This window comes from Somniosus microcephalus, chromosome 33 (genome assembly GCF_052327205.1).
Source record: "Somniosus microcephalus isolate GS21.2 chromosome 33, FLI_Smic_1.0, whole genome shotgun sequence".
In the NCBI taxonomy this organism is placed as follows: domain Eukaryota; kingdom Metazoa; phylum Chordata; class Chondrichthyes; order Squaliformes; family Somniosidae; genus Somniosus; species Somniosus microcephalus.
In genome coordinates this window covers 30890003-30917562 of record NC_141019.1, presented here as the reverse complement: position 1 = coordinate 30917562, position 27560 = coordinate 30890003, and the positions used below count along the sequence as shown (strand labels likewise).

Genomic DNA, 27560 nt, shown 5'->3' with positions numbered 1-27560 from the left:
GCCCCTCAAAAAGATCACAAACTGAGGTCTGCCGCAGGATGAAGGCATCGTGGCTGCTCCCTGGGAATTGGGCGTTGACTGCCATGATCATTTGGCGGTGGTCACAGACCAGCTGCACATTGAGGGAGTGGAACCCCTTGCGGTTGCGGAAGTCCTCAGCATTCAGTAATGGCGCCCGCAAAGCCACGTGTGTGCAATCAATCACCCCCTGCACCGTGGGGAAGTCTGCAATGGCAGAGAAGCCTGCTTCTCCAGGGTCAGAGGGAAGGTGATGAATTGACGCATTCTTCTATAAAGGGCAGCTGTCACTTGCCGGACGCAACAATGGACTGCAAACAGAGATATTCGCAATGTCCCCAGTGGCTAACTGAAAGGATCCGCTGGCATAGAAATTGAGGGCAACAGTCACTTTAACGGCCACCGACAGAGAGGTCCTGCACCGTAGACGCGGCTGCAGATCCTTAGCAAGCAGGTGGCACAGCTCAGATACAACCTCCTTACCGAATCGGAGCCTTCGAACACACTGCTCCTCCGACATGTCAAGGTATGACACCTGCTGCCTGAATACCCTCGCAGCGTACCCTCGGATTGGCCGACCTCCATTGCCCCTCCTCCTTCTGGCCAATCCCGGCCCTCTCTCCCGCCGTCTCTCTGCCCCTTCACAGTGTCCGGCCATGAGGACGTGGCCCTCCAAAGCAGCTCCCATTCCGATGCCAGTCGGTCAAAACGCTGTTAGGCGTAGCGCTCCAACTGCTCCAGACAGGTTTGAAGGTCCCAAGTATTCTAAAGCTAAATTCAAAAAAATCTGCTCCACAGTAGCTCACCAACTCTCTCCAGCAACGATCACAATGAACAGGCCAAGTGGCTGCAGCTTTTATACGAGAGCGGTCCCCTTTAAATAGCGCCCCCCCGACTCCGAGAAGGGCCTGGTAACGTTCCATTGAATCGTCACTAATAGCGCTAGGCGCAAAGGTTCCGGGCGCCACCGAATATCCGGTCAGGGGCACCTAAAAGGCGTTGCACACTGAAATGATGTCATGATCTGCCTGCGCACGCGCGCTAACACTTAGCGCAGGCGTTAAATGTATAGTCAATATGGGAGGTGTCGCTATCTTCATTGCGCCCGCCCGAACATTGGGTAACGCCCCAATTCTCGGGCTCTTTAGGCGCTAATCGCTGGCGCTACCAACCGAATTTCTGGGCCCAAGAGTTCAAATCCCACCATGGCAGTTTAAGAATTTGAATTCAGTTATATAAAAAAGTGACCCATGACCCGATCGGATTGTCGCAAGAGGAAACATGCCCAGTCTGGCCTATCCAGTCCCACACTAAAGTGGTCGTCTCTGAACTGCCTCCTGAAGTGGCCTAGCAGCCAGAGAATGAATAATAATGCAAACAATATGTACGGCTTCAAATTCTTTCCTGTACCACATCAATCCTAAAGAAGTTGTGCAGCCATTGACGGGGTAGATGCCGAGAGGTTGTTTCCCCCCTGGCTGGAGAGTTTACAACCAGGGGTCATAGTCTCAGGATAAGGGGTCGGCCATTTAGGACTGAGATGAGGAGAAATTTCTTCACTCAGAGGGTGGTGAATTTTTGGCATTCCCTACCCTGGAGGGCTGTGGATGCTGAGTCGTTGAGTATATTCAAGGCCGAGATAGAGAGATTTTTGGACTCTAGGGGAAATGAAGGGATATGGAGATCAGGCGGGAAAGTGGAGTTGAGGTCGAAGATCAGCCATGATCTTATTGAATGGCGGAGCAGGCTCGAGGGGCCGTATGGCCCACTCTAGTTCCTAATTCTTATTTTCTTATGTTCTTATGCCATGAGCAAGTTATAAACAACTGTGCAACACTGAGCGGAGCTAACAAGATTTGTCCTACTGTATGGGACAAAGAAGTCTCCAAGGGGGTCAGGCTCCACTATGAGGTATTCATCTAGCAACCCAAGAAGAATGACTGAAAAGTCATTCCTAAATATAGTTGGTGTGTGAGCGTAGCACAACCATGGCACCTAGCTCCACAACCACAAGGACATAGCAGCAGCATTTCATCAGCCACTTCTTTCAATGAACGGCACAGGTAATGCCCGAGAAGATCAATCCTTTGTGCCTTTAGCAAGTGCAGATTTGTGGGGCTTTATTACTTAAGTAGAGAAATTAACTCTGAAGCAATCACAACCAAATTGGTTTTGGTTGCAATTTTTCTTCCTCAGGTGAAAAGCTTCTCACGAAACAGTTGAGCACTTTTACTCAGCACTTTGCAATGTAACCAGGCACTGTCTGTACACCTGCTGCCAAGATGTGCTGTTGAAACAAACTGACAAGTACAGAAGACATACCAAATCAATTTAATTGAAAAAAAATCATCACGCTCTAGAGAAGGGACATCAGTGCTAGGGAATGAAAACTATTTCCATTTAAATAGGTAACTATAGCACAGGTAAGTGCAGGGTAAAGTTCCCCTAGTTTCGTTACATGCAGTGTGCTCCTAGGGTGATATTTCCTATTTCCAACAATCAGGCTTTCATAGAAACACAGAAAAATAGGAGGAGTAGGCCATTCGGCCCTTCGAGCCTGCTCCGCCATTCAATATGATCATGGCTGATCCTCTATCTCAATATCATATTCCCGCTCTCTCCCCATACCCATTGATGCCTTTTGTGTCTAGAAATCTATCCATCTCCTTCTTAAACATATTCAGTGACTTGGCCTCCACAGCCTTCTGTGGTAGAGAATTCCACAGGTTCACCACCCTCTGAGTGAAGAAATTTCTCCTCATCGCAGTCCTAAATGTCCTACCCCGTATCCTGAGACTGTGACCCCTCGTTCTAGACCCCCCCAGCCAGGGGGGGGGAAACATCCTCCCTGCATCCAGTCTGTCTAGCCCGGTCAGAATTTTATATGTTTCAATGAGATCCCCTCTCATTCTTCTAAACTCTAGTGAATACAGGCCTAGTCGACCCAATCTCTCCTCATACGACAGTCCTGCCATCCCAGGAATCAGTCTGGTGAACCTTCGCTGCACTCCCTCTATGGCAAGTATATCCTTTCTTAGGTAAGGAGACCAAAACTGCACACAGTACTCCAAGTGTGGTCTCACCAAGGCCCTGTATAACTGTAGTAAGACATCCTTGCTCCTGTACTCAAATCCTCTTGCAATGAAGGCCAACATACCATTTGCCTTCCTAACTGCTTGCTGCACCTGCATACAATAGCAAAATACTGCAGATGCTGGAAATCTGAAACAACAACAGAAAATGCTGGAAACACTCAGCAGGCCAGGCAGCATCCGTGGAGAGAGAAACAGAGTTAACGTTTCAGGTCTGGGACCCTTCATCAGAACTGGAAAAAGCTGGAGATGTAACAGATATTAAGCAGGTGCAGAGACAGGGGGGGGGGGGGGGGTTTAAGGAGGGGAGGAAGGAATTGAAAGAACAAACTGTGCTTATGTAAAAGGCAGGAAAGATAAAATGCTGCAAATGGGAATGGCAAAATAATACAGCATGAAAAATGGGGACTGGGGTTATTGTCCGAAATTGTTGAACTCGATGTTGAGTCCGTAAGGCTATAAAGTGCCTAATCGAAAGATAAGGTGCTGTTCCTCGAGCTTACGTTGAGCTTCATTGGAACAATGTAATAAGCCGAGGACAGAGTGTGAGTGAAACGGAGAATTAAAGTGACAGGCGACCGGCATGTTTGCTTTCAGTGACTGGTGTACAAGGACACCCAGGTCCCTCTGTACATCAACATTTCCCAATCTAGCACCATTTAAATAATACTCTGCCTTTCTGTTTTTCCTACCGAAGTGGATAACTTCACATTTATCCACGTTATACTGCATCTGCCATGTATTTGCCCACTCACTCAACTTGTCTAAATCGCCTTGAAGCCTCTTTGCAGCTTCCTCACAATTTCAGACTCATAGAATAGTACAGCACAGAAGGAGGCCATTCAGCCCATCGAGTCTGCGCCGGCTCTTTCGAAGAAAGAATCGCAAAGAAAAACTGCCAAGCAGCACCCAGTTCATAGGTAGTTTCGTGTCGTTGGACCGTCCCCAGACTCCCTTCACTTCAGGCGCACTGTATCACTCGAGCAGCTTTGCAACCATTCTAAAAAAGGTATTAAAATCATTGTTGGAAACAAAAATAGCCCCGTCAGGTTTGTTTAAACATACTTATTAACAGAACAAGAGATTGGTTATTGAACTCTGGTTCTGTTAATATGCAGTTTAAACAATTTTTAAAAAAAATAAATAAACTGACTTGCAATGGGAGCAGCATTTACACACTGCTGCAATCACGGAGCCACTTCAGAAAATATTACACTGATGGTTTGAACTCGATAACAAGGCAGCAGCTTACCTTCCTTTTAATATCTGTAAACTGTGAAAACATCAATGACCAGTAGAATGACAGCTCCATTATGTAATAATAATACATGTCAAATAGCAGTTGCTGCAGGGAAGGACAAAAATCTAGTTAATTGCCAATGTATACTTAGTCGTTTGAATAAAAGGGTTCAAATCCTATACACAGTGCAAATATCATAAGCTAACAAGAGCTTGAAATAGTACAGTTGAATGCATCTTATTCAGGCCTAGTGCCTCCTATTTTCAATGAATTACATTCTTAATTACCAAGAAACAAAATGTAATTAACGGCTCTTGACGTATAATCGGGTCAGCTCCGCATTATGATGAATTGATCAAATTCCAAACAACATCATATAGAGTTAACCTGCTTTGAGAAACATAGGCTGACCACGGTATTTTTGAACATACACCATTTGGATCAAGCACTAGTGTACGGTTAAACATCTGGCAGTCTGTTCCCTAGCCAGTCGGACACATTGGGCAGGATTTTCATTGGGCCGTGGAGGCGGGATTGGAGGCGTGTGGGGGGTTAAAATCTCGAAATCGGGGGGGGGGGGCACGAACCCATCCCGCCCCCATGCCAGTTTCAAAGGAGGCGGATACCCGACCTGTGCTGGGAGCCGCCTCCGAGGCGGGAAGGGGATTAGTGCCAATTAACTGCCTGTTAACAGGTAGTTAACAGGCAGTTTTTAGCCTAATCCCCATTTTTATTCCTGAAGTGTGGGATTCCCGACGGTTCCAAATCACGAGGCGGACCGTCGGGCTGAAGGGCTTGGAGGGTTCGAGATGTCCGTTGTTCAGGTGAGTGATGGGTGCATGAGTGTGTTTGGTGTGTGTAAAGTGTTTAAAGAAGTTTTACTTACCTTTTCTTACCTTTACAGCCTTCCTTCCTTCAGGTCTCGGGAGTCCCTCATCTCACCGGCACAGAAAGCAGAATGGCCGCGAGCTGTCAAAAGTTGCAGCATTCAGCTCTCTGTTCTGGAGAGATCTCTAAATCAGCCCGAGAGGAAGGAATTAACGGAGTGCAGATTGTCAGTGTTTGACAGCTTCAAAGAGCTGTTAAACGCTGATATTTCATCTGTCAAAAGCTCTTGACATGAAATGTCAATCTGTGACGTCACCTGTTGCCGGGTGGCCCTTAATTGGCCTGCCGAGCCCGCTGGGCGGGCTCAACAAGGTCAATCAAGTGAAAATCGCGTGGGTTGGCCACAACTCGATGGAGGCGGGACTACAACCCCAAAAGTTGTAGTCCCGCCTCCAGTATTAAAATCCAGCCCATTAGATTTACTTCAGAATTTCGCAATACAGCTTTTCTTTCTCCCTCTTCTCCTCGCCCCTCAAAAGACAGCAGTCAAAGGGGTCCGGAACATGGGGTTTGAAAAGGCAGTTGTATTTGAACACAAAGCGATGTGTACAAGAAACATATACACAACCAAGGAATTTCCATTAGCAAAGGAGGAAATGGAAAGGATGTAGTGGAGATCACTGCCTTATTGTTTGAGCGAGAGGCTTGCAAACGAGCATCACATGAGAGAGACAGCTTGTTGTGTTCGCAAAAGCACGAGGAACTGCACTGAGACAGTCCCACAGTTTTTTTAAAAAAAGTGACTGTAAAAGTCCTAGTCAGTTAGTGGAGACTTTCATCCCATCAGAGTTCTGACGAAGGGTTATCGACCTGGAACGTTAGCTCGGTTTCTCTCTCTCCACAGATGCTGCCTGACCTGCTGAGTGTTTCCCGCATTTACGGTTTTTATTGCACTCCCTCAGCCTGGGTTGAATTCAAAACGTGGATCCCAGAGATGAACAGGCAGTGTTACACCAACAGGAAGTCCCAGAACCCCCTGAAAGCTCATTTAAATGTTCGGTTTTAAAAAAATACAAAAAAAAATGCATCATTCCGGTTTCTGGACTCGCGGAGCCAAGACCAGCTTCTAACATTGTAGCACTAATTTGTGCCTCTCAGGGTATCAATACAATATTCGGTTCCTGCACAAAAGGGAAATGCAGGACAGGAGAATTAGAGCGACTTGATCAGGTGGTGAAACAGTGCAGCAACTGGGTAATACACTTTCAAATTTGTCCCACTTTGTATAGGTTGTTTAGAAATGGCTCCTCTCAACTAATCATCCGTTCACAGCATGTGTGAAATGGCCCTTTTATTGTGGTGTGAAACCAGAAACTCAAATGCGGGGTTGTGTTTACATATACATTTGAAATTAAAAAAGAGTCTATTAAAATTTAAATTGAAAAAGGAAAAATGACAAAAGGAGTTTCCTGAAGAGTACAGGGAGCTCTGACAAAAGGCAGGTTACGGTCCTCTGAACACAACACGAGTTTTAATTTTGAAAGCCAACAAATAAACACGGCGTACAAAAGCAAAATACTGCAGATGCTGGAAATCGGAAATAAAAACAGAAAATGCTGGAAATACTCAGCAGCTGTGGAGAGAGAAAAACAGTGTTAACGTTTCAGGTCGATGACCCTTCGTCAGAACTGGAAAAAGCTGGAGATAGAACAGGTTTTTAAGCAATTGCAGGGGCAGGGAAAGGGGGGAGGGGAGGAAAGAACAAAAGGGAAGGTCTGGGATAGGATGGAAGGCAGGAGAGATTAAGAGACATTAAGAGAGATTAAGAGATGGTGCAAGGCAAAAGGAGATGGTAATGGGACAAGTCAAGAATCAAAAGATGGCTCGAGATGAAGTGTAAGTGGCACTGGCAGAATGAAAGACCGCTGCCGTGTGGGAGAGAGAGAGAGAAAAAAAAATAAACACGGAGATCAGATCACCATTGTTCAGCTCTCACCTGATATGGGTAGTTATACCAGCAATGTCGTGTGTCCCAGAACCAGGGAGCCTAGAAGAAAGCAGAGGCATAGTTAGGTACGGCAGCGACCATTATACTGGACTGGTATCGAAAGGAAACATTTAGAAATGCTCTTTTCTCCAACCACCCCATCCCCAACAGTTATTTTTTCCTGAAGACAGCAACTCTCAGCCGAGGGGCCCTTGGCCACTAGCCATTCTTGTCGCAACAGTCTGAAGAGTGGCACTGGGCTGGTTGACCATAGGTGGGGCATCACAACCTAGCCTAAGCTTTTCTTCATCGGGCAGCCACAAACATACACTGCCCAACACCGGGCACTGCCCAGCAATCAGAAGCGCGAATCTTGGCCTATTTGCTTCCTTAGCCTCCGGGGCAACGAACTGCAGCACCATCACAGTCCGACGGAGATCCATTAGCTCAGCACGTGCCATTGCTCGAATTGGGACCTGCCTCGCCTGTAAGGTGCACCACCATCCCACACAGTGAATTCACCCACCTGAGCCATCAGAGGAGCCAGATTTACACACTCGTGTTAGAATCAGGATCTCAAAGAAAGGGCAAATTACGACCACATTTAGAAACTAAGAACAACGCTTATCCTTAACTTGCAGTCTGTCTACCCAGCCCATTCCGGAGTGACCGAGAGAAAAATTACACAGCCCCAAAAATTGCAGCCAGCACTGGTTTTACAGATTTGCTGAAAGCACTTTCACTCATCTTGGAGCAGGCTCCATGCTCTATTTCAAAGCAGATCCTAGTAGGACTCTCACTCGAGTCAGAGACCTGAGCACATAATCCAGGTCGACACTCCCAGAGCAGTGCTGAGGGAGTAAAAGTGCGGTCTTTCAGATGAGATGTAAAAATGAGGACCCATCTGCCCTTCTAGGCACTATTCGAAGAAGAGCAGGGGAGTTCGCCTCGGTGTCCTGGCCAATATCGATCCCTCGACCAACATCACTTTAAAAAAAGATTGCCTGGTCATTTATCGCAGTGGGAGCTTGCTGTGCGAGCTATATTTCCCTCCATTACAACAGTACTTTGCTGTCTGTATACAGGAGCTTTCGATTTACCGGCACCTAAATAACCGGAAATCTCGGTTAACCGGCAAAATTCAGGAGTGGGTTCAGGTAACTTTTATTACTTGCCTTCCTCCATGTGTTGCTGTGCAAGGGTGTGACTGCAGCTGTTGCTAAGCTACAGAGACGCTCGCAACTTGTGGACATTGTTCTGAAGCTGTTGCTAAGCAACAGGGTTTGTTGCTTTAGACGGAGTGCTCAGCTCCGTATCTTTTACTATAGCGTTCGGTTATCTGGAATTTTTGATGAACCGGCACCACGTCGGTCCCGTCCGTGCCGGATAAAAAAAAAAGTTTCCTGTAAGTGTGGTCTGTTGCCCGCTGACATCACTCACAGGTGCTCATTACTTTAAGGATAGCAATCGACAGACAGCAGCAGCAGACAAACGACTTTGCAACACGTGGTCAGACTTAGAATTGCGTTCAGGTGTAGAATAGAACGGTTGTACAGCCGGAAAAAAAAAGTCAGTCCAGTTAGTGCAAATGTGGGGTTCACCTGGGTCACTAACAGCGCTTGGTTAACATTTTAGCAGCACAGCACAGCACCCCCTGTCAGAAATACCAGTGCATGTAAGTAAGTGAAGACTAGAAACTGGCTACATCAAAACAGTGTCAGAGACAGGAAAAAGCAGCTCTTGTATTACAGGAGCGCAGCCGTCAGCAGACGCCCCCTCGCTCAGCTTCACGTCCCAGGATACTGCTCTGCCTCATGGTCCTGCAGCTGCTGCACAAAGATCGTGGACGTGCAGCTAAACGCCGCCATGAGGACGGTGTCGGGGACGATCAAGTCCATTCCAACGGAGTGGCTCCCAGTGCTCTCCTACATTGCCTGCCCCGCCCCACCACCGTGCTCCGGGAGATGGGAAAAAATCCTGGAGCAACAGCGACCCTCCCATTCACAAAGACTTGGAAAAACCGACCACGAAAGCGCTTAAAATCGCGCCGGCCATCCTGGGAAGCAGCAGCTAATGTTCATGCAGCTGGGGTCAACTCACGATCCAGGTGGACGGAATCGTGGGACGCTCGGCGACATAAAGAACCAACACCTCATCGCTGACCCAACAGCAGAGGTCCCTGGCTCCGACCTCCTTCGAAGACAGTGGACCGCGCTCAACCCATGGATGATGCAGCCACCTGCTCCACAAGTGGAAGATGAGGGATGACCCGAAGTGCGACTGTGGCCATGAGTCCCAGACCATGGAACACATCACATCAACCTGCCCACCGAGATCTGTTGCGGGAGGCTCCTCATTTCTCCACTCGGCATCTCAGGAGGTCGTCGAATGGAGAGCCAAACTAGACACCCAGCTTTTCCCATCATACGAAAGTAGCAGTACTGTAAATGACCCTGCATCCACTCAGCAGAAGGCACTTCAGACCCACAAAAAGTCTGCCATTGGGTTAGCGTCTCTCTCCCAGGTGTTGCCAGTCCTCCACATTTCATGCTATAGAAAGCTATAGACCAGCACCTGATGAAACCCATTAAAAAAGGCAGGTGGCAAAGCACAAGGCTGCTCTCCCAAAACAGCAACAATTAATTCAGTGAATGCAAGTGTGCCTAAACGGGACAGGAAGAAGCAAAGCGGCTCAACATTCTGTGTGTGTAACACCCAGGGTGAGAAAATAATGCGGAGCGGTGGATTCAGTGGAAATCAGAGCACGTAATTGTACCACCCGTTCATGCTCGGCAGGTCCCCCCACCCCCCGTGGGGAAGAGACAGGAAGGAGGCAGCGCGTGACAACACTAAGTGGAGGGATGCAGGATTGATTCCCCACTCCACCCCTTTCCCGATCCAAGCCAAAATCCCACCATGAGGAAGGGTGATAAACATCAGGATGGTAAATGGCCATGAAACCACATCATGCATATCCCAAGCAGGCAGCTGGAAAACAACAGTGGTGGAGACTTGGAAGCAAGACGCCAGCTATCGGAGATGCACAGCCCAGCGAGATCGGAAATAGCAGGAAAAAATGTCGCTCTCCTGATGGTTTAGTAGATAAAAGCACCACACAAGTATGGTACTGAACTATCCAAGCTCAGAAGGCCCCAGGTTTACTCTCTGGTCTAGGCGGAGTTAGCTGCTATCAGTCGGAGCAGCAGATGGGACACGGAGATTAGCTTCAGGCCCCCATGGCTATTGGGGGGGGGGGGGGGGGGGGCGGGCTCATAATTATTCAGCGACTCCCTGCATGATTCCCTCTCCTCTTCTCTCCCGCCCCCTCCCACACTGAAGGTCAGACAGTCTGCAGACAATCACGGTTTGGTTTACCTATTAAAAATGCCACTGAGCACCTGCAGAATTGTACTCCAGCAAGGAATCGTCATCAACTGGAGAGGAGCAAGAGAGGGGAAGGAAGACAAATACATGTATTCAGAGATTCAAATATTTCTCGCTTCTGAGGATAAGCCATTTAGGACAGAGAGGAGGAGGAATTTCTTCACCCAGAGAGTGGTGAACCTGTGGAATTCTCTACCACACAAGGCAGTGGAGGCCAATTCATTAAATATATTCAAGAAGGAGTTAGATATATTTCTTAAGGCTAAAGGGATCAAGGGATATGGGGAGAAAGCAGGGACAGGGTACTGAGTTTGGATGATCAGCCATGATCTCATTAAATGGCGGAGCAGGCTCGAGGGGCCGAATGGCCTACTCCTGCTCCTATCTTCTATGTCTATGTTTCTAAGACACAGAGCAGAAAGCCATTATGCTGAAAACACTGCAAGAGAGAGACACAGACTTACAAGTTCTGCTCTTAGTCGTGCGATAATTCCATCAAAGCGCGGCAGCTCTTTGTCGAGGCCCTGTAGTACGTTACTACTTCAGTCACTGCAGAATTAAATCAGCCTTCGAAGACCTGCAGAAGATTTCCTGCACAAACTGCTATACTGGCACAGCCACTATTGTTTCAACTTCAAAAGATTATTTATTGATGAAAGATCATTATTTTTATTTTTTTTAAATGTGCGTGTGACCTCGGACTGAAAGGATCTCACACATGTAATCTCGCCCAGTAATGCATTTTAAAGCTCAACTTTTTTTATATATATAATATATATATATATAAATAAAAGTAAAGAATGCAATGGTAGGGTGTGGAATAAACTGTAGTCTATCCAGTAAGTAGCTGGGTCATGCAGACATGGAAGGTCTCAGGCACAATCCCTGCTCAATGCAGAGTTAGCTGATGTCAGGCAGGGCAGCCATACAGGGATGCTGTGGCCTCGGTGCCTGTGTTAGATAGTAGAAGGCCATCCAGGCTTTCCGCTCCGGATCACTATCCATTGGTAATGTCTTTTTAAAAATGTATTCTTGGGATGTGGGCGATGCTGGCAAGGCCGCGTTTATTGCCCATCCCCAGTTTCCCCGGTGGCGACGGCGGGCATTCTCCTTGATCCGCTGCAGCCCTTGTGCCAGGGAATTCCAGGATTCTAACCCAGCGCCAATGAAGAAATGGCACTATATATCCAAATTAGGACGGTGGACAACTGGAGGGGATGGGGTACTTTTGGCGTTGCTGGTCTTGTCCTTTGCATTGGTAGAGATCAGAGGGGAGGAGGTGCTGTTGAAGTGCGCTCTGTGGCTGGTACATGCTGCAGCCACAGTGCGGCCATGGTGGAAAAGGTGCAAGGGGTGCCGATCAAGCGGACTATTGTCCTGGATGACGTTGAGCTTAGAGTGTTGTTGTGGCTGTACCAATCCAGGCAGTGGAGAGTATTCCATCACATCCCTTACTGGAGTCTTGTAGATTGCAGTGAGGCGGAGGGATGAGAAGGTGAATCATTCATCGCAGAGTAACCAGGCTCTGCCCTTCTCTTGCAGTCATGGTGTCGATATGACTGGTAGTTAAGCTTCTAGTGAATGGTGCTTTTTTTTTTTTTTTTTATTCGTTTATGGGATGTGGGAGTCACTGGCAAGGCCAGCATTTATTACCCATCCCTAATTGCCCTCAAGGAGGTGGTGGAGAGCCGCCGCCTTGAACCGCTGCAGTCCGTGTGGTGAAGGTACTCCCACAGTGCTGTTAGGGAGGGAGTTCCAGGATTGTGACCCAGCGACGATGAAGGATCGGCCGATATATTTCCAAGTCAGGATGGTGTGTAACTTGGAGGTGGTGGTGTTCCCATGTGCCTGCCCTTGTCCTTCTAGGTGGAAGAGGTCGCGGGTTTGGGAAGTGCTGCCGAAGAAGCCTTGGCGAGTTGCTGCAGTGCATCTTGTAGATGGTACACACTGCAGCCACGGTGCGCCGGTGGTGGAGGGAGTGAATGTTTAAGGTGGTGGATGGGGTGCGAATCAAGCAGGCTGCTTTGTCCTGGATGATGGCGAGCTTCTTGAGTGTTGTTGGAGCTGCACTCATCCAGGCAAGTGGAGAGTATTCCATTACACTCCTGACTTCTGCCTTGTAGATGGTGGAAAGGCTTTGGGGAGTCAGGAGGTGAGACATTCGCCACAGAATACCCAGCCTCTGACCTGCTCTTGTTGCCACAGTATTTATGTGGCTGGTCCAGTTAAGTTTCTGGTCAATGGTGACCCCCAGGATGTTGATGGTGGGGGATTCGGTGATGGTAATGCCGTTGAATGTCAAGGGGAGGTGGTTAGACTCTCGCTTGTTGGAGATAGTCATTGCCTGGCACTTCTGTGGCGTGAATGTTACCTGCCACTTATCAGCCCAAGCCTGAACATCGTCCAGGTCTTGTTGTATGCGGGCATGGACTGCTTCATTATCTGAGGAGTTGTGAATGGCGCTGAACACTGTGCAGTCATCAGCAAACATCCCCACTTCTGACATTATGATGGAGGGAAGGTCATTGATGAAGCAACTGAAGATGGTTGGGCCTAGGACACTGCCCTGAGGAACTCCTGCAGCAATGTCCTGGGGCTGTGATGATTGACCTTCAACCACCACAACCATCTTCCTTTGTGCTAGGTATGACTCCAGCCAGAGGAGCGTTCCCCCAGATTCCCATTGACTTCAGTTTTACTGGGGCTCCGCTTGTTGGAGATGGTCATTGCCTGGCACTAAGATGGCACAAATGTTGCCTACCACTTGTCAGCCCAAGCCTGGATGTTGTCCAAGTCCTGCTGAGCCCACTCTTGACCTTATGACAGAGGGAAGGTCATTGATGAAGCAGCTGAAAATGGTTGGGCCGAGGACCTCCTGTGATTAGCCAGCCAACACTCACTGTGTAAGCTCAAATGCAAAAAGACAGTGGTATCTGTGCCCATGACAAAAATGGTCACTTGGGTGAGGCATTGAAGGATGCCCAGAACTCCGTTGTACGCTGGCAAGGAGTCGGTACCTCCAGGATACAGAAGGAGAAAATTGGCAGAAAAGATGGGCTAAAAAAAGAGCTAACAGCACTCAACCTCCGCCATCATAAAGCCCCCAGCATACTGCATTTGAAAAGATATTGCACAGTGCCCTGCAGCGATGAGACATGTACGGCTGCTGGCAATTCCATCAGATGACAAGTTCCTCTTCTAAGCTGGGATGGCAAAAGAAGAGGTTGCTGTATACTGGAAGAATGGCACGTTTCCCCCATCAAAGCGTGGAACAGAAAAATAAAACCACACACACACACAGACAACCTGGTTTGCTCCCTCATGTTTTCTGCCAGATTGTGCATCACAGCACGAGCACCATCCCCTCTGTCAGATTGCAACACATTGCTTCCTGGATAACTGGTTTCTCACTGCAGTTGGCGGTTGGTTTATTTTTGCAAACTCAATTTCAACTTGTGGCGTGCTGGTGATGGGCACAGATGCAACTCATTACTCAGCCAAAACCAGCAATTCCCATACAAATAAACTCAAAAACAGCAACACTGGAATGGACAATGGACTAGTACACTTGCCCTTCATTTTGACTAGGTACTGGACATGAAGGCAACCATTTCTAGGTGCCCAGCTCTGGTACTCCCAGACAGGATACAAGAAAAGCTTCTGGTCATAGTCCATCCTTCTCACTTCTAACCTTGCACGTTTTATAGTCTCTCTCGTCACAATTGCAGTCCATGCTTCTCTGAACTTCCATCTTCTTCCTATTAAGCTCCATACACACACTGTCTACGCATATTTCCTCGACCCTGCAATCTCAGTGTTGAAATCAAGCCTCAACACAGTCCTACTCGAACTCGCTCATTTCTCAAAAGGAAACTAGACATGTACATGAGAGAAAAGGGATTAGAAAGATATGCTGAGAGGCGGAGATGAGGTAGATGGAATGGGAGGAGACTAGTGTGGAGCATAAACATCAGCACAGACTGGTTGGGCCGAATGGCCTGTTTCTGTTGCTGTATATTCAATGTAAAAAAAAAAAAAAATGAAATGCCTCATTTTCCTCAATCTTTTTCTTCCTACAATATTCAGGTTTGTTTTTTTAAAAAGAAAAACACACAAACGTGGCATGAGCTAATCATTACTTCTTGCTCTTGGTGATCACCTCTGTGTTCGCTGACCTACACTGGCTCCCGGTTAAGCAAGGCCTCGATTTTAAAATCCTCATCCTCGTTTTCAAACCCCTCAATGGCCTCACCCACTCCTTATCTCTAATCTCCTCCAGCCCTACAACTCTCAGAGAGCTCTGCGCTCCTCCAATTCTGGCATCTTGAGCATCCTCCGATTTGAATCGCTCCACCATTGGCGGCCGTGCCTTCAGCTGCCTGGGCCCTAAGCTCTGGAATTCCCTGCCTAAACCTCTCCACCTCTCTACATCTTTCCTCCTTTAAGATGCTCCTTAAAACGTATCTCGTCATCTGTCCCAATATCTCATGTGGCTCGGTGTCACTTTTTGTTTGATAATCGCTCCTGTGAAACGTCTCTGGACGTTTTACTACGTTAAAGGCACTGTATAAATGCAAGTTGGTGTTGTTGGTGCCCTGTACTATAGGCCTTGGCTCCTCATCTAAAGTTCTCAGCAAGAACCTGTGTTGAACTCCAGTAAAGACCAAATGGCCACAAAGGTCTGCTCTCTTCCGATTAGGCACTTTACAGCCTTCCGGACTCAATATCGAGTTCAACAATTTCAGATCATAACCTCGGCCCCCATTACATTTTTACTTATATTTTTTATCCACACCTTTGTTTTGGCCCTTACACCCCCCCACCCTTCTCTTTTTTCTCTCTCTCCCACAGGGCAGCTGTCTCCCATTCGCATTTCACACCTAATCTAGAGCCGTCTTTTGTCTCCACTAGTCCGATCACCATCTCGTCTGGTTTTGAATACCTCTTAATGTCTCTTCACTTCTCTTTTGTTCTCTGCCAGCCTGGCCTCTTCATCTATTTCATTTCCTGTGCTTCTTTAGTCTTGACAAAGGGTTTCGACCTGAAACGTTGACTCTATTTTCTCTCCACGGATGTTGCCTGGCCTGCTGAGTTTTTCCAGCATTTTCTGTTATTACGGTCTGCTCTCTGTTGGCTGCAAGAGTCTAAATGACAATAACTTGTACAAACTCACAATATGAAAAAGAGACGAGGGATCTCCAGATTTGTAGAACAACAAAGAGAGTTGCTGCTGTCTAAACTCCTTCCCCATAGGATGCAACATTCCTAGTCTAAGAACGCGAGCAATCTTTGACTCGGTCTTTGCCAACAATGCTGTGAGCATTTGCTTGAAGTCGGTGTTTCTTCAAGCAATTCTTCATTACATTTTTCCTTCACTCCCCTGTGGAGAAGCTTTATAGCCTGGAGGAATCAGCATTCGAGCACCCTGCCACATTATTTAAGCAATGCGTGGAATGGTAGCAATGAAGAGCAAAGCACAATGAAGTGGCTATGCCAGCACATTCTGAATGGGAGTGTAGGGGCTGTGCAACAAGACCAGATGTGTTGAAAAGCAATGGAAAATGTTGCACAGTCTGGTCCGATTATTCTCATGACTACCTGCTGGAACTTGGGGCAGCATTCACCGTGATGGACTCTCTTTCCTAAAATTAGAAATGATTCCGTCACTTGCTTATGACAAACTCTTGCCCAACTCTCCACCCCACGCCTGAATCGGCAGCCTACAAATTCAAAAGATTAGGAGAGCCAAATGAACTCTGGTTAACTACCTTGTGTACATTCCCTGCAAACAGTATGCAATTAGACAGACAAGGTCCCCGATCCGAAAACCTTGCTCACTCTTCCAGAGGCAGCTCATCTACAACATCTGAACATGCTGCAGAAATCTGTGTGCAAGTCTGTTTGGGTTTACATACAAAAATCATGCACTAGTGCACCTAAAAAATGTCAGGCGTCTGATGCAAAGAACATTATAATGATGCATTTGGGGAAGGTCAGGGGGAGGGGGGACCGGGGGTGAACAAAGGGGTTGCTTTAAAGCGGAGGAAAACAAATGGGCTAGTTTTTTTTTTTTTTTTTTTAAATCCACTCCCCATCCCATTTACTCCCCGCTCCTTATCCTGGAAGGTTGGGGTACAGGTCCATGGGTACTGGCCACCCTCTGGTATCTCACCCCAAGTGGCAATTATTCATTCTTCACCCAGCACCAACATATACATACTCAACTGTGACACCCGCCACCGCTGAATTAGCCTGCCAGTGCGGTCTTGGCGCACACAGGATTGGCAGCCACTTGGCGGAGGTACCAGAGCACACTCTGCATTTGTGGAACTGTGCCCCAAGCAGGAGTCAATGCCTTTCAGGAGAAGTGGGAGAATAATGGAAAAGAAATGTTTTTAAAGTACATTTGCCTAATGTACAGCCCATAAAAAAAGGTGCTCAGAACCACAGCCCTTCCCTCGATGAGCCACAAGATTAGTAAGGGGTGTGGGGGGAGCAAATTAAAACAGTAGCAGCCACCCGACACCATTAATAACTGTTCCAAATTGACATGTTATGGTTTATGATGCCTGCAAGGATATTTGGCAGAAACCATTGAAAACTCTTTGTACAGGTACACTGTGGTTACAAAGCAAATCTTAGGTTATTTGCTATTTATGGTCTTGTGCTGCACACCAAAGACTACTGCCACTGCAGTAACCCATGCGTCATCTGTGGCTCAGTGGGAAGCACACTCACCTCCGAGTCGGAAGGTTGTGAGTTCGAGCCCCACTCCAGAAACTGGAGCACAAAAATCTAGGCTGACACTCCAGTGCAGTACTGAGGGAGCGCTGCACTGTCAGAGGGGGCAGTGCTGAGGGAGCGCCGCACTGTCGGAGGGGCAGTACTGAGGGAGCGCCGCACTGTCGGAGGGGCAGTACTGAGGGAGCGCCGCACTGTCGGAGGGGCAGTACTGAGGGAGCGCCGCACTGTCGGAGGGGCAGTGCTGAGGGAGCGCCGCACTGTCGGAGGGGCAGTGCTGAGGGAGCGCTGCACTGTCAGAGGGGCAGTGCTGAGGGAGCGGAGCACTGTTGGAGGGGCAGTGCTGAGGGGGCGCCGCACTGTTGGAGGGGCAGTGCTGAGGGAGCGCTGCACTATCGGAGGGGCAGTACTGAGGGAGCACTGCCTGTCGGAGGGGCCGTCTTTCGGATGAGATGTTAAACTGAGGCCCCGTCTGCTCTCAGGTGGACGTAAAACATCCCACGATACTATTTTGAAGAAGAGCAGGGGAGTTATCCCCGGTGTCCTGGCCAAAAGTTGACGGAGTGAAGCTAGACTGTATACGTTGACCCAACCGAGACAAGACATTTACACAAAAGGTGTACACAGCCATGAAAAAAAGATATCGTGCCCAGACTTGTTACGACAAGGCTGGTGAGAGTTAACAGCAGTTGCATCTCACCAAACAAGACGAGACTCGATGAACTGATAAATGCAGTTTGGTTTGGAACAGTAATTTTTCACAAAAAAAAAGAAGTGTCATTGGCGAGGGTGGAAAAGAACAATAGACATGATTTGTTACAATGATACACCGTGTAAACCATAAAATTATTTACTGCAACATGAATTGCGCTGCCCAGTTGCAGTATTTAGAAAACTCAGGAAAAAGTTGGCTAAACACTTCAGGGTAGGGGCCCCTTTAAATCCTTTTGTTCACACCCAGTGACCACAGCTGCAACAGCCAACGCAAATTGGAAGAGTGACGCACCAGTCGACATCACTGGCTTGGTAGCCGGAAACAAAAAAAATTACCAGATCAGTCACTTAGCAACAGACCACGAAAGGTCTGGCATTGGTCCATCCAGTTATTAAAAACTTCGAAAGAGAAAAATCAGTAAAAACAGCAATACCCTGGAGCCTCATTTCTGCGCTCGAGGTCTTCTCTGCAAGTCCTGCCATCGAAACAGCAGGGATCAGACCGGAAGATCGGTCAATTCTACTTAAATTTTTTTTTTTTTTTTTTTTTTTTTAAATCAGCACCTGCATCCCGCTTTTCCACGAACACCGGCCTAACAGCAACACAGAGCCGTGCTTCATTGGTTTTGTCCTTTCGGAAGAGCATGTTAATCTCTCCATCTCCCCCTCCGCTTCTTCCTCTTCCCTCTTTCCAAAGACCTCTCCCTCCAATTTGTACAAAGGAGACCCATAAATGCTCCCAAATTCAGTGCATGAGAAATAATGTCGCCGTACTGTTGGCAAAGAGCGGATTGTTTTTGTCATTGTGTATTTTGAGCACACTGCTTAGCAAACTTTACAATAAAATAAAATCTCCAGCTGATTACATGGGTTGCAAGTTAGCGATCCAACGCGTTCGGTCAACCTTCCTTGCCATATTTCTTTTTAAATAGTAAGGAACAATTGTTCTAAAATGTAAAATGGATTTGCCTTCTTAAATCTTACTACGATTGGATAGACAGTTGAAATATTAAAAAAAAGTCAGTCAATGAACAGGTTGCTCAGAAGAGGCCTGGATAAATGAGACAAAAATTGTGTAGAAATAAATGCATTTGGAGCAGATAAAACCCTAAAACATTATGGCCCAAAAATTCCTGTAAGCGGTCAATGAACGGCGCCCGCCGTTAGTTAGACTTGCCTGTTTGAGCTCCATGATATTTTGCATGGCAAGTTGCTGGAAGTGTGAGATGGAAACGGGGCATCAGGGATCTGAGTGAACAGGCCAAGCAACTGTGTAGATCCTTAACCAGATAGGAGGATGGTGAAATGAACAGCACAAGGTCTGAACAAGGAAGTGCACGTTAGAGTGGGTGAATTCAGTATCAAGTCAGGTACAGAAAGAGAAAGAAATATTGGATTAAGAGTGGAAATAAAAAAAGAGACAAAAGTTTAAATCTCCAACAATCAAAACCTGAAGGAATGAGACTCCACACTTGTAATAATTAGTTTTCAGGGCCAGAGAGGTTGACTGGCAGTAATTAACACTTATCAGCCCGTTAAAAGGTAGACTTAAAACGACTTGACAACGTTCTGTGGCGAGTTTACTTTGTATCTACAGAGCAAGTACAGGGACTTCACGCCGCTCAATGCATTTGAATAACGAGCCAGGCAACGAGATGCTTTTTTCGCGAAGCTAAAAGCGGAGCGGCACATCTCAGACAGCAACTTTCCAATTTCCGCGTTTAACCGCGCATCTGCCCTCGCCTGAAGTTGCTGTGGCATTGGCACGTAAATAACGGCGAGGCTATTAGCCGCACGGTTATTTTGACAGCAATCTTTGGGCCAATGTACTGGTTGTTCCTCCCACTCCCAAATAGCAGATCTCTCAGTATAATGGCATCAGCCGTTGCATGAATTCTGGAGCAACTTCAGATTTATAGAAAATGCAGAGCTGGATTCAATGCAAACGTGAAAGCACTGGGTAAAGATAGAAGACGCATCTTCCCTTTTACTACACAAGTCAGTTGGCACGGAGTGCAGGGTGCACAGGACTCGCAGCAGGAAGCCCATTACAAACAGCTGCCCACGGGAGTTGCATTTGCAGTAATTGATCCACCGGAGATCAGGAGTAGTCAGCACAAATTCAAAGCCTTCAAATTAATCACGCTTTACACCTTGGCGCAAAAGTTGGACAGGAATAAAGCACTACCAGCATAGTGTTAAAATATATAGGGCGGTGTTAAGTGCAGCGTTACGGGTTGTGGGACGTGGACTTTTTGCCCACAATCTCCCACACACTTGAGCTTTTGATTCCAGTCATCTTGTCGTGGACAGGTGCGGAGTGTAGGCCTGATCTATCCTCACGAAGAAAGTATTTTAACAACAAAAAACACAAACCACAATCATTCCGAGTCAGTCAGTTCAAGGAATTAAAAGATGGCCAGTACTGCCGACCCAAAAAGCAACCGAACGGAATCTGCGCTGGCACATTAAATGGAAAAGGGAGTAACTATAACAAAATATGAGCCAACAGGCAAACACTATACAACTCCGGTCATTATCCAGTACTGGAGAGAGGGGGGGGGGGGGGGGGGGGGGGGGGGGGGAAAAGCACAAATCTCTGAAATTCTCTGCTCACACACCAGAAAGGAGCCACTGTGCACCTCGCAACAGACCACTGATATCACCAAGTCATCCTCACACGGCACCAGGCAAAGTCATTCCCACTGAAGCTATACATTAAAATCTTTGTAATCAAGTATTTTGGTGCATAAACACACCTTGCTGGTTGCGTAAAGCAAATACTTGGGAGGAATGGGGCGAGACCTACTCCTGCTCCTATCTTCTATGTTTCTATAGGATACTGAATTTGGATGATCAGCCATGATCTCACTGAATGGCGGAGCAGGCTCGAGGGGCCGAATGGCCTACTCCTGCTCCTATCTTCTATGTTCTATGTTTCTATGAGACTGGAGTCACCACTTACGAGTAGAACACACACAAAACCGTACCACTCCAGCTCCTGGATATCACCACGGTTCCCCATCATGTGTCCCTGTACACCTCCCCTCACTCTACACAGCCATTCTGATGTCACTTGCCCAACTTAACGAAGAGTCAGCCTTGGTCCAGTGGTAGAGCCCTCTACTCAGAGTCAGAAGGTCACGGTTCAAACCCCACTCCAGAGACTCGAGCACAAAATCTAGGTGGACACTCCAGACTTAAAACCGAAGTTCTACCTGCCCTCCCAGGCGGATTTAAAAGACCCCGTGGCACTCTTCGATGAGCAGGGGCGCTCTCCCAATGTCTTGGCCAACAATCGTCACCCAACCTACATCGTCGGATTATCTGCTCATTTGCCTCGCTGTTTGTGGGAGCTTGCTGTGCGTAAATTGGCTGCCGTGTTTTCCTCCACTACAACAGTGGCTACGCTTCAAAAGTACTTCACTGGCTGTAAAGCGTTTTGGGACGTCCTGAGGTAATGAAAGGCGCGATGGAAAGACTTTAATCCACAAGTAGGCCCCCCCCCCCCCCGCCCCCCCCCAACTATTTCTGCACTGAAGTACCAACAAGTAAATTCAAAATGGAGCACAGCTTTACACTCATGCATTTACACTGGAAGTAACAGAACACGGTTAATGGCATTTATTGCAAACTGCCACCTGCTCTGCACATCTGCCAACTCCACGTCAGCCTCTTTGCAGGGCCACTGCTGCTGTGAAGAGGCTGCCCCCAGTGGTCATCTTGATCAAAGAAAGAATGGACAATAATGCTTGCCTCGCTTTGGGAGGGGAGGGATTGCACCGTGGTGCAGAGATACAGACACACATACAGATGCAGCACTTACCTTCCATAGAAATCTCACTCCATAGAAGAATATATAGAAATAAAATGCAAGCCTCCACCTGCAAATAAAAAACACTTGAAATCAGAAAATGGGAGGGGGGTTATCCCCATCAAATCTAAAAAAGGAGCTCAGTCGACCAATCTGGATTCCAATGGAAAATTAAAAAGGTTTTCATATACACTTTTCCTTCCCCCCCTCCAGTCACAACTTGAGCAATCTATTCCCAGCTTTATACTGGCTGCTCGGAGCTTCACAGGGGCAGCCCATAATAACTCTTCAGCCAGTTTGCTCCTTAATTGGTTGATCCCTGGGATGAGAGGGCTGTCCTATGAGGAGAGATTGTGTAGAATGGGCCGATACTCTCTGGAGTTTAGAAGAATGAGGGGTGATCTCATTGAAACATACAAGATTCTGAGGGGGATTGACAGGGTAGATGCCGGGAGGATGTTTCCCCCTGGCTGGAGAGTCTAGAACCAGGGGTCACAGTCTCAGGATAAGGGGGCGGCCATTTTGGACTGAGATGAGGAGAAATTTCTTCACTCAGAGGGCGGTGAATCTTTGGAATTCTCTGCCCCAGAGGGCTGTGGAGGCTCAGTCGTTGAGTATATTCAAGGCTGAGAGCGATAGATTTTTGGACTCCAGGGGAATCGAGGGATATGGGGATCAGGCAGGAAAGTGGAGTTGAGGTTAAAGATCAAAGATCAGCCATGATCTTATTGAATGGCAGAGCAGGCTCGAAGGGCCTTATGGCCGACTCCTGCTCCTATTTCTTATGTGCTTAGTGAGCAAGTATCCAGCCTCTCTGCGGTGCCTCTCAGAGCGGCACGGCTGCATCCAATGACTCAGTATGTGAAGGGTCATTGGCCACAAGCCGCCCTGATAAAACCAGCCGCTTTTCAACCACCAGAAAAAAAAGTTGCAAACAAAAACAACATTTATTCTTCTAGAACGCAACGGAGCGCACGCAGCCCTTCCAACATAAACCGTCATTATATTGTGGGCCCCGAACAAGAAGTTAATGATTACAGACTAATACTGGAGCTTTGAAAGCTAGCCTTCAACCGGAGTCACACAGCCAGTGCCATTAACAACTTGTGAAGTGAATCATTAGGGGTCACTCGCCAGCACCCCTCTGCGCCGCAATTACTTCTTGGTCAGGTTCTGGGGTGCCTGGAGCAACATATACTCACATTTCCACCTCTCTCCCCCCTCAGCCATGGAGGTGGGAGCTTGGTTTTACCTGCATTTTCCCCCAACAGCATGGTGAAGATTGGAAACTTAGAATGTGGGCAACCAGAAAAACAACATCCAGTGACTGCACGTCATTACACAGTGGAGTATGAATACAATCCAGCACTGTGGGGAAGATTTCTCTTTTGTTATCATGTCATTGAAAGAACAGGTTCCACCATCAGGGTCCCGACTAAGATCAAGAAAGTTGCCTTGTACGGTTCCATGCCATGTACAAAGTTAACTCTCAGCCAAAACAACAGATGGGGAAATGGCCACTTGAACAAGGTGCCTCGAGGGCAGCTGGTGCCATAGGTTCATATCCAGCAAGTCAACCCCTTCAGGAGAGCAGGGAGGAAGCCAAACAGAATGATCAAGGATTAATGACCTCACGCTCACCATCACCAACCCCTTCCTTTCTACCGCTGCAGTCAATTTTGGTGGTGGGTGGGGGGTGTGTTTGAAGATACATAAATGCTGATGACAGTGTGGGTGGACGGAGTTTGTGACGTCGAATAGTATGATGGAGCTGTATGAACAATCTCTAAAAGCACCCCGGGTTGATGCCCATCTCTACGGAGGTGAATTTAAATCTCTTATCCTGCCGAGCTTAAAACTGCGGCCACTCCAGGAAGTCACTCGCTCACTGTTTAAGCTGTGGTTTTGAAAACCGAACAGAAAGTCAACTGTAAAAACGTCAAACCAGAAAATGCTGCAAATACACAGCAAGTTGATTAGCATCTGAGAAGGGACAAGATTAATGCCTCAGCCGTAGACCTTTCTTCAAAAGGGATACACAACCGAACGTTAACTGGCTCTTTTCTCTTTCAAATACTGACTGACCTGCTGTGTATTTATATCTTCAGGTGTTTGCAGGAGAGACAATCCTAACTGTTCACGGCCAATTTGAAGAGTAGTGCCAATGGCAAGTCTCTCTCCACAGTGTTATGGAGGAAGTGAGGTGGTCAGCAAAGCAAGTGGTTAGGTTCTGCAGGAAGATTCTTATTGCATATTTAGTGAAATTAACTTCTTGAAGACTGCTGGAGTCTTTTGAGCCAAAATTTAAAATGGAAGCGTAACAAAATTGTTGGTATATTTCAAGAACACGAAGACTATACCAGGTTCTACAAATTAAATGGAAGCACCGTGGTGCATAGCACGCTGGCATATTAATACACTGAACTCAGATCGGTGCCTGTGAATCCCCACAGACGGTCTTTATTAGCCGAGGCACAGAACATAAGAGCAGGGAGTTTATGCTTGAACTGTATAAAACACTAGTGAGGCAACTAGAATACTGCGTACAGTTCTGGTCACCACATTACAGGAAGGATGTGATTGCACTAGAGCGGGTGCAGAGGAGATTTATGAGGGTGTTTCCTGAGCTGGGGAATTTTAGCTATGTGGTAAGGTTGGACAGGCTGGGGTTGTTTTCTTTGGAACAGAAGAGGCTAAGGGGAGATTTAATTGAGGTGTATAAAATGATGAGGGGCCTAGATAGAGTGGATAGGAAGAACCTATTTCCCTTAGCAGAGAGGTCAATAACCAGAGGGCATAGATTTAAAGTAATTGGTAGAAGATTAGAGGGGAGTTGAGGAGAATTCTTTTCACCCAGAGGGTGGTGGGGGTCTGGAACTCACTGCCTGAAAGGGTGGGAGAGGCAGAAACCCTCACCACATTTAAAAAGTACTTGGATATACACTTGAAGTGCCGTAACCTACAGGGCTACAGACCAAGAGCTGGAAAGTGGGATTAGACTGGATAGCTTTGTCGGCCGGCACGGACACGATGGGCCGAATGGCCTCCTTCTGTGCCGTAAATTTCTGATGATGATACTGCGAGGAAGGTAAAAGCAGAGATCATAGAATGGCATCTGCAGAGAACCGAGCTTCCCAGAATGGTGCCTTCATGGAATCTCTGCAAATTGGTGTGTAAACTTCAAAACAAATAGCTCCACATTTTTGAAAGTCAGAAAGGAGTGCTACAGTACTCAAAGGGTTAACAGCAAGGCCAACATTTTCACACAGAACAGCATGTGAAAGTCAATCTATGGTTAACGACCCAGCTCTCACCACAGTGCTAGACCAGTACCCCAGTCCCAGCATCTTCTCCCTCCCCATCAGCTCTCAACGTGATATTTAGGAAGCAGTCAAGAGAAACATGCGGACACAAGCTGCTCTCCTGGTGAACAGAGGCTAGACCATTAACCCCATTTGAAAGTTTCTAGAACAAGCTAGGTCAAATACAATGCCACCAGACTATTAAGAGAACTGGTACAGCATTTCAGAGCAGGACAGGATCCCAGAGGTGCAGGAAGAGATTAAGAGATGCAGTTTTGCAGCTGGACAATGCGTTGTTGGATAGTGCAACGGGTGAAGATTTGAAATTGCCTCAGTTATCAGTGTCATGAATCTTACCATTCATGAAGAAATGACTCATGAAATAACACTGGGCGGCCAGCTGGTGGCGCCGTCCAAGGAGTATAAATACTCGGGCGTGGGCCCAGCTTGCCCAGGACATTTTTGTAACCAGGAACTAGTGATGTAACTAGAATCTCATGGTTGTGAAACAGTTGATTAAAGCCTTGTTTTATACGCAACCAAGTGCTTAGCGAGTTTTCTTACGTCAAATCGGTAAAGTGCTTATATTGCAGCCCATGATTTAGGTATTTTCCTCCTTTCCAACCCAAACGGAGGACTCTTCCCAAATGATTTGATCGTAATCACGGTACCATTGAAGAAAACTAAGTGTCCTCTGCCTGGAGTGAAGATTTCTCCTGTCCTCTCCTGCTCCACTGTTAATCAGGGAAAGCACATGGGGGGGGGGGGGGGGGGGGGGGGGCGCGCAAGATCCTTTTGGAAAGTCTTGGACTACCACAGAAACTACTGGGTCACAAACTCACTTAATTCCTTTCCTCACCAATATGTTCCTCTTTCCTGAGGGTGTTGACTTCTTCACTGGAGCAGAGCTCAGTGGGTGCCTGTACTTTGCACAAGTGGCTATTATCAAGGCCACCGATTCTGCGACTGAATAAAAGTCAAATTCCGTTATCTTTGGGGATTTTACCACCGTTTTGGGGGGGGGGGGGGGGGGGTGCTCGGGGCCACCCGTTTACAACCAGGGCCATTGGCTTACCGTGACTGAATAAGTTAATTCCCATTTTTATTACATGGAACTCCAGGATTTCTACTGACCTTTTGGAAATCAAATTGCCCACTTCCATCCATACCATAAAATCAGTGGCCTTGGTCATTATTCACGTGCGAGGCTAGGCAGCGAGCATCAGCAAGCTATCTGACTGTGGAGGGCTTTGTATCCGAGCCCGATCCCATATGCGCCCACACACATGTCTAGCAGGGGTTGTTGAATAGCATTCAGGAGCGGCAACCCCGGTTGATTTTCCTCTCCCCAGTCCAGAGGTACTACAGGCAATTATGGGAGCCCCTACCGCCACTCTGATTCAGATCAGCTAGGACCAGGAAATTGATCCTGGAATCTTTCCAGTCCGTCTTTCTCAGGGAGGTGGAGACTTTTACATCTGAGCCATCAAAATGGCCAACATTACATGTTTATGTTCCTCAATACCACTGCCATCATTAAATCAATGGACGCCAATATAAAGCTGCAGAACAGCTCGAATGCTGGCTATCCAAGTTCAAGAGACACCAAACACCCATCTCCAGGGACTATACTTGCAGGCAACAATATCAAACTGCTGAACGTGAAGGAATAGCATTCGGTTTGTGGCTCTGTAATATTTCATGGCCGTCCAAGACTTTCCAAAAGGTGCTGCATTTTCTCTTCCTCGCTTTCCCATTCTGTAACCAGCCATGAAACGGAGAAGAGTAGCTTGGTAATACTCACAGGGTTCCCCTTGCCCTCCCATAAGGCCAGAGTCTTCGCTGCTGCCTCTCTGTGCCCAGGCAATGGGAGGTACGAGTGTGGGTGCATGGACTACACTTGACTCACCTTCCATTTTAACATGGGACAAATCTGCTTCCAGAAGTCAACACTTATCTTTTTTTTTTAAAAAAGAAAATCAGGTGGAGCTGGTCACAAAATAGTTACTAGGTTTATTACACTGATCAAGTAGACACGCTGTAGTAAACACTGCACAAAACAGTGGCTACACTATTATTGGTCTCTCTCCTTGTACAGCTTCAGGAGGATATAGACAGACTGGTGAAATGGGCAGACACATGGCAGATGAAATTTAACGCACGGAAATGTGAAGTGATTCATTTTGCTAGGAAGAATGAGGAGAGGTAATATAAACTAAAATGGTACAATGTTAAAGGGGGTGCAGGAACAGAGAGACCTGGGGGTTCACATACACAAATCTCTGAAGGTGGCAGGACAAGTTGAGATGGCTGTTAAAAAGGCATACGAGATCCTTAGCTTTACTAGAATGGTGCCAGGGAATGAGGGACTTCAGTTACGGGGAGAGACTGGAGAAGCTGGGATTGTTCTCCTTAGGGCAGAGAAGGTTAAGAGGAGATT

The 27560-nt window shown here is 47.3% G+C and overlaps 1 protein-coding gene across 3 annotated transcripts in view; it reads right to left on the bottom strand.

Moving 5' to 3' along the window:
* The window catches only part of cers5 (ceramide synthase 5), a 146298-nt gene that overhangs the window by 55383 nt on the left and 63355 nt on the right, over positions 1 to 27560 (bottom strand). For all 3 annotated transcript variants that reach the window (XM_085972900.1, XM_085972901.1, XM_085972902.1), the window contains exons 4-6: positions 21831 to 21888; positions 7175 to 7225; positions 4363 to 4455 (exon numbers count right to left, since the gene is read on the bottom strand). In XM_085972900.1, coding sequence (XP_085829026.1) covers positions 4363 to 4455; positions 7175 to 7225; positions 21831 to 21888 — 202 coding nt within the window. The remainder of the gene's footprint in view (positions 1 to 4362; positions 4456 to 7174; positions 7226 to 21830; positions 21889 to 27560) is intronic.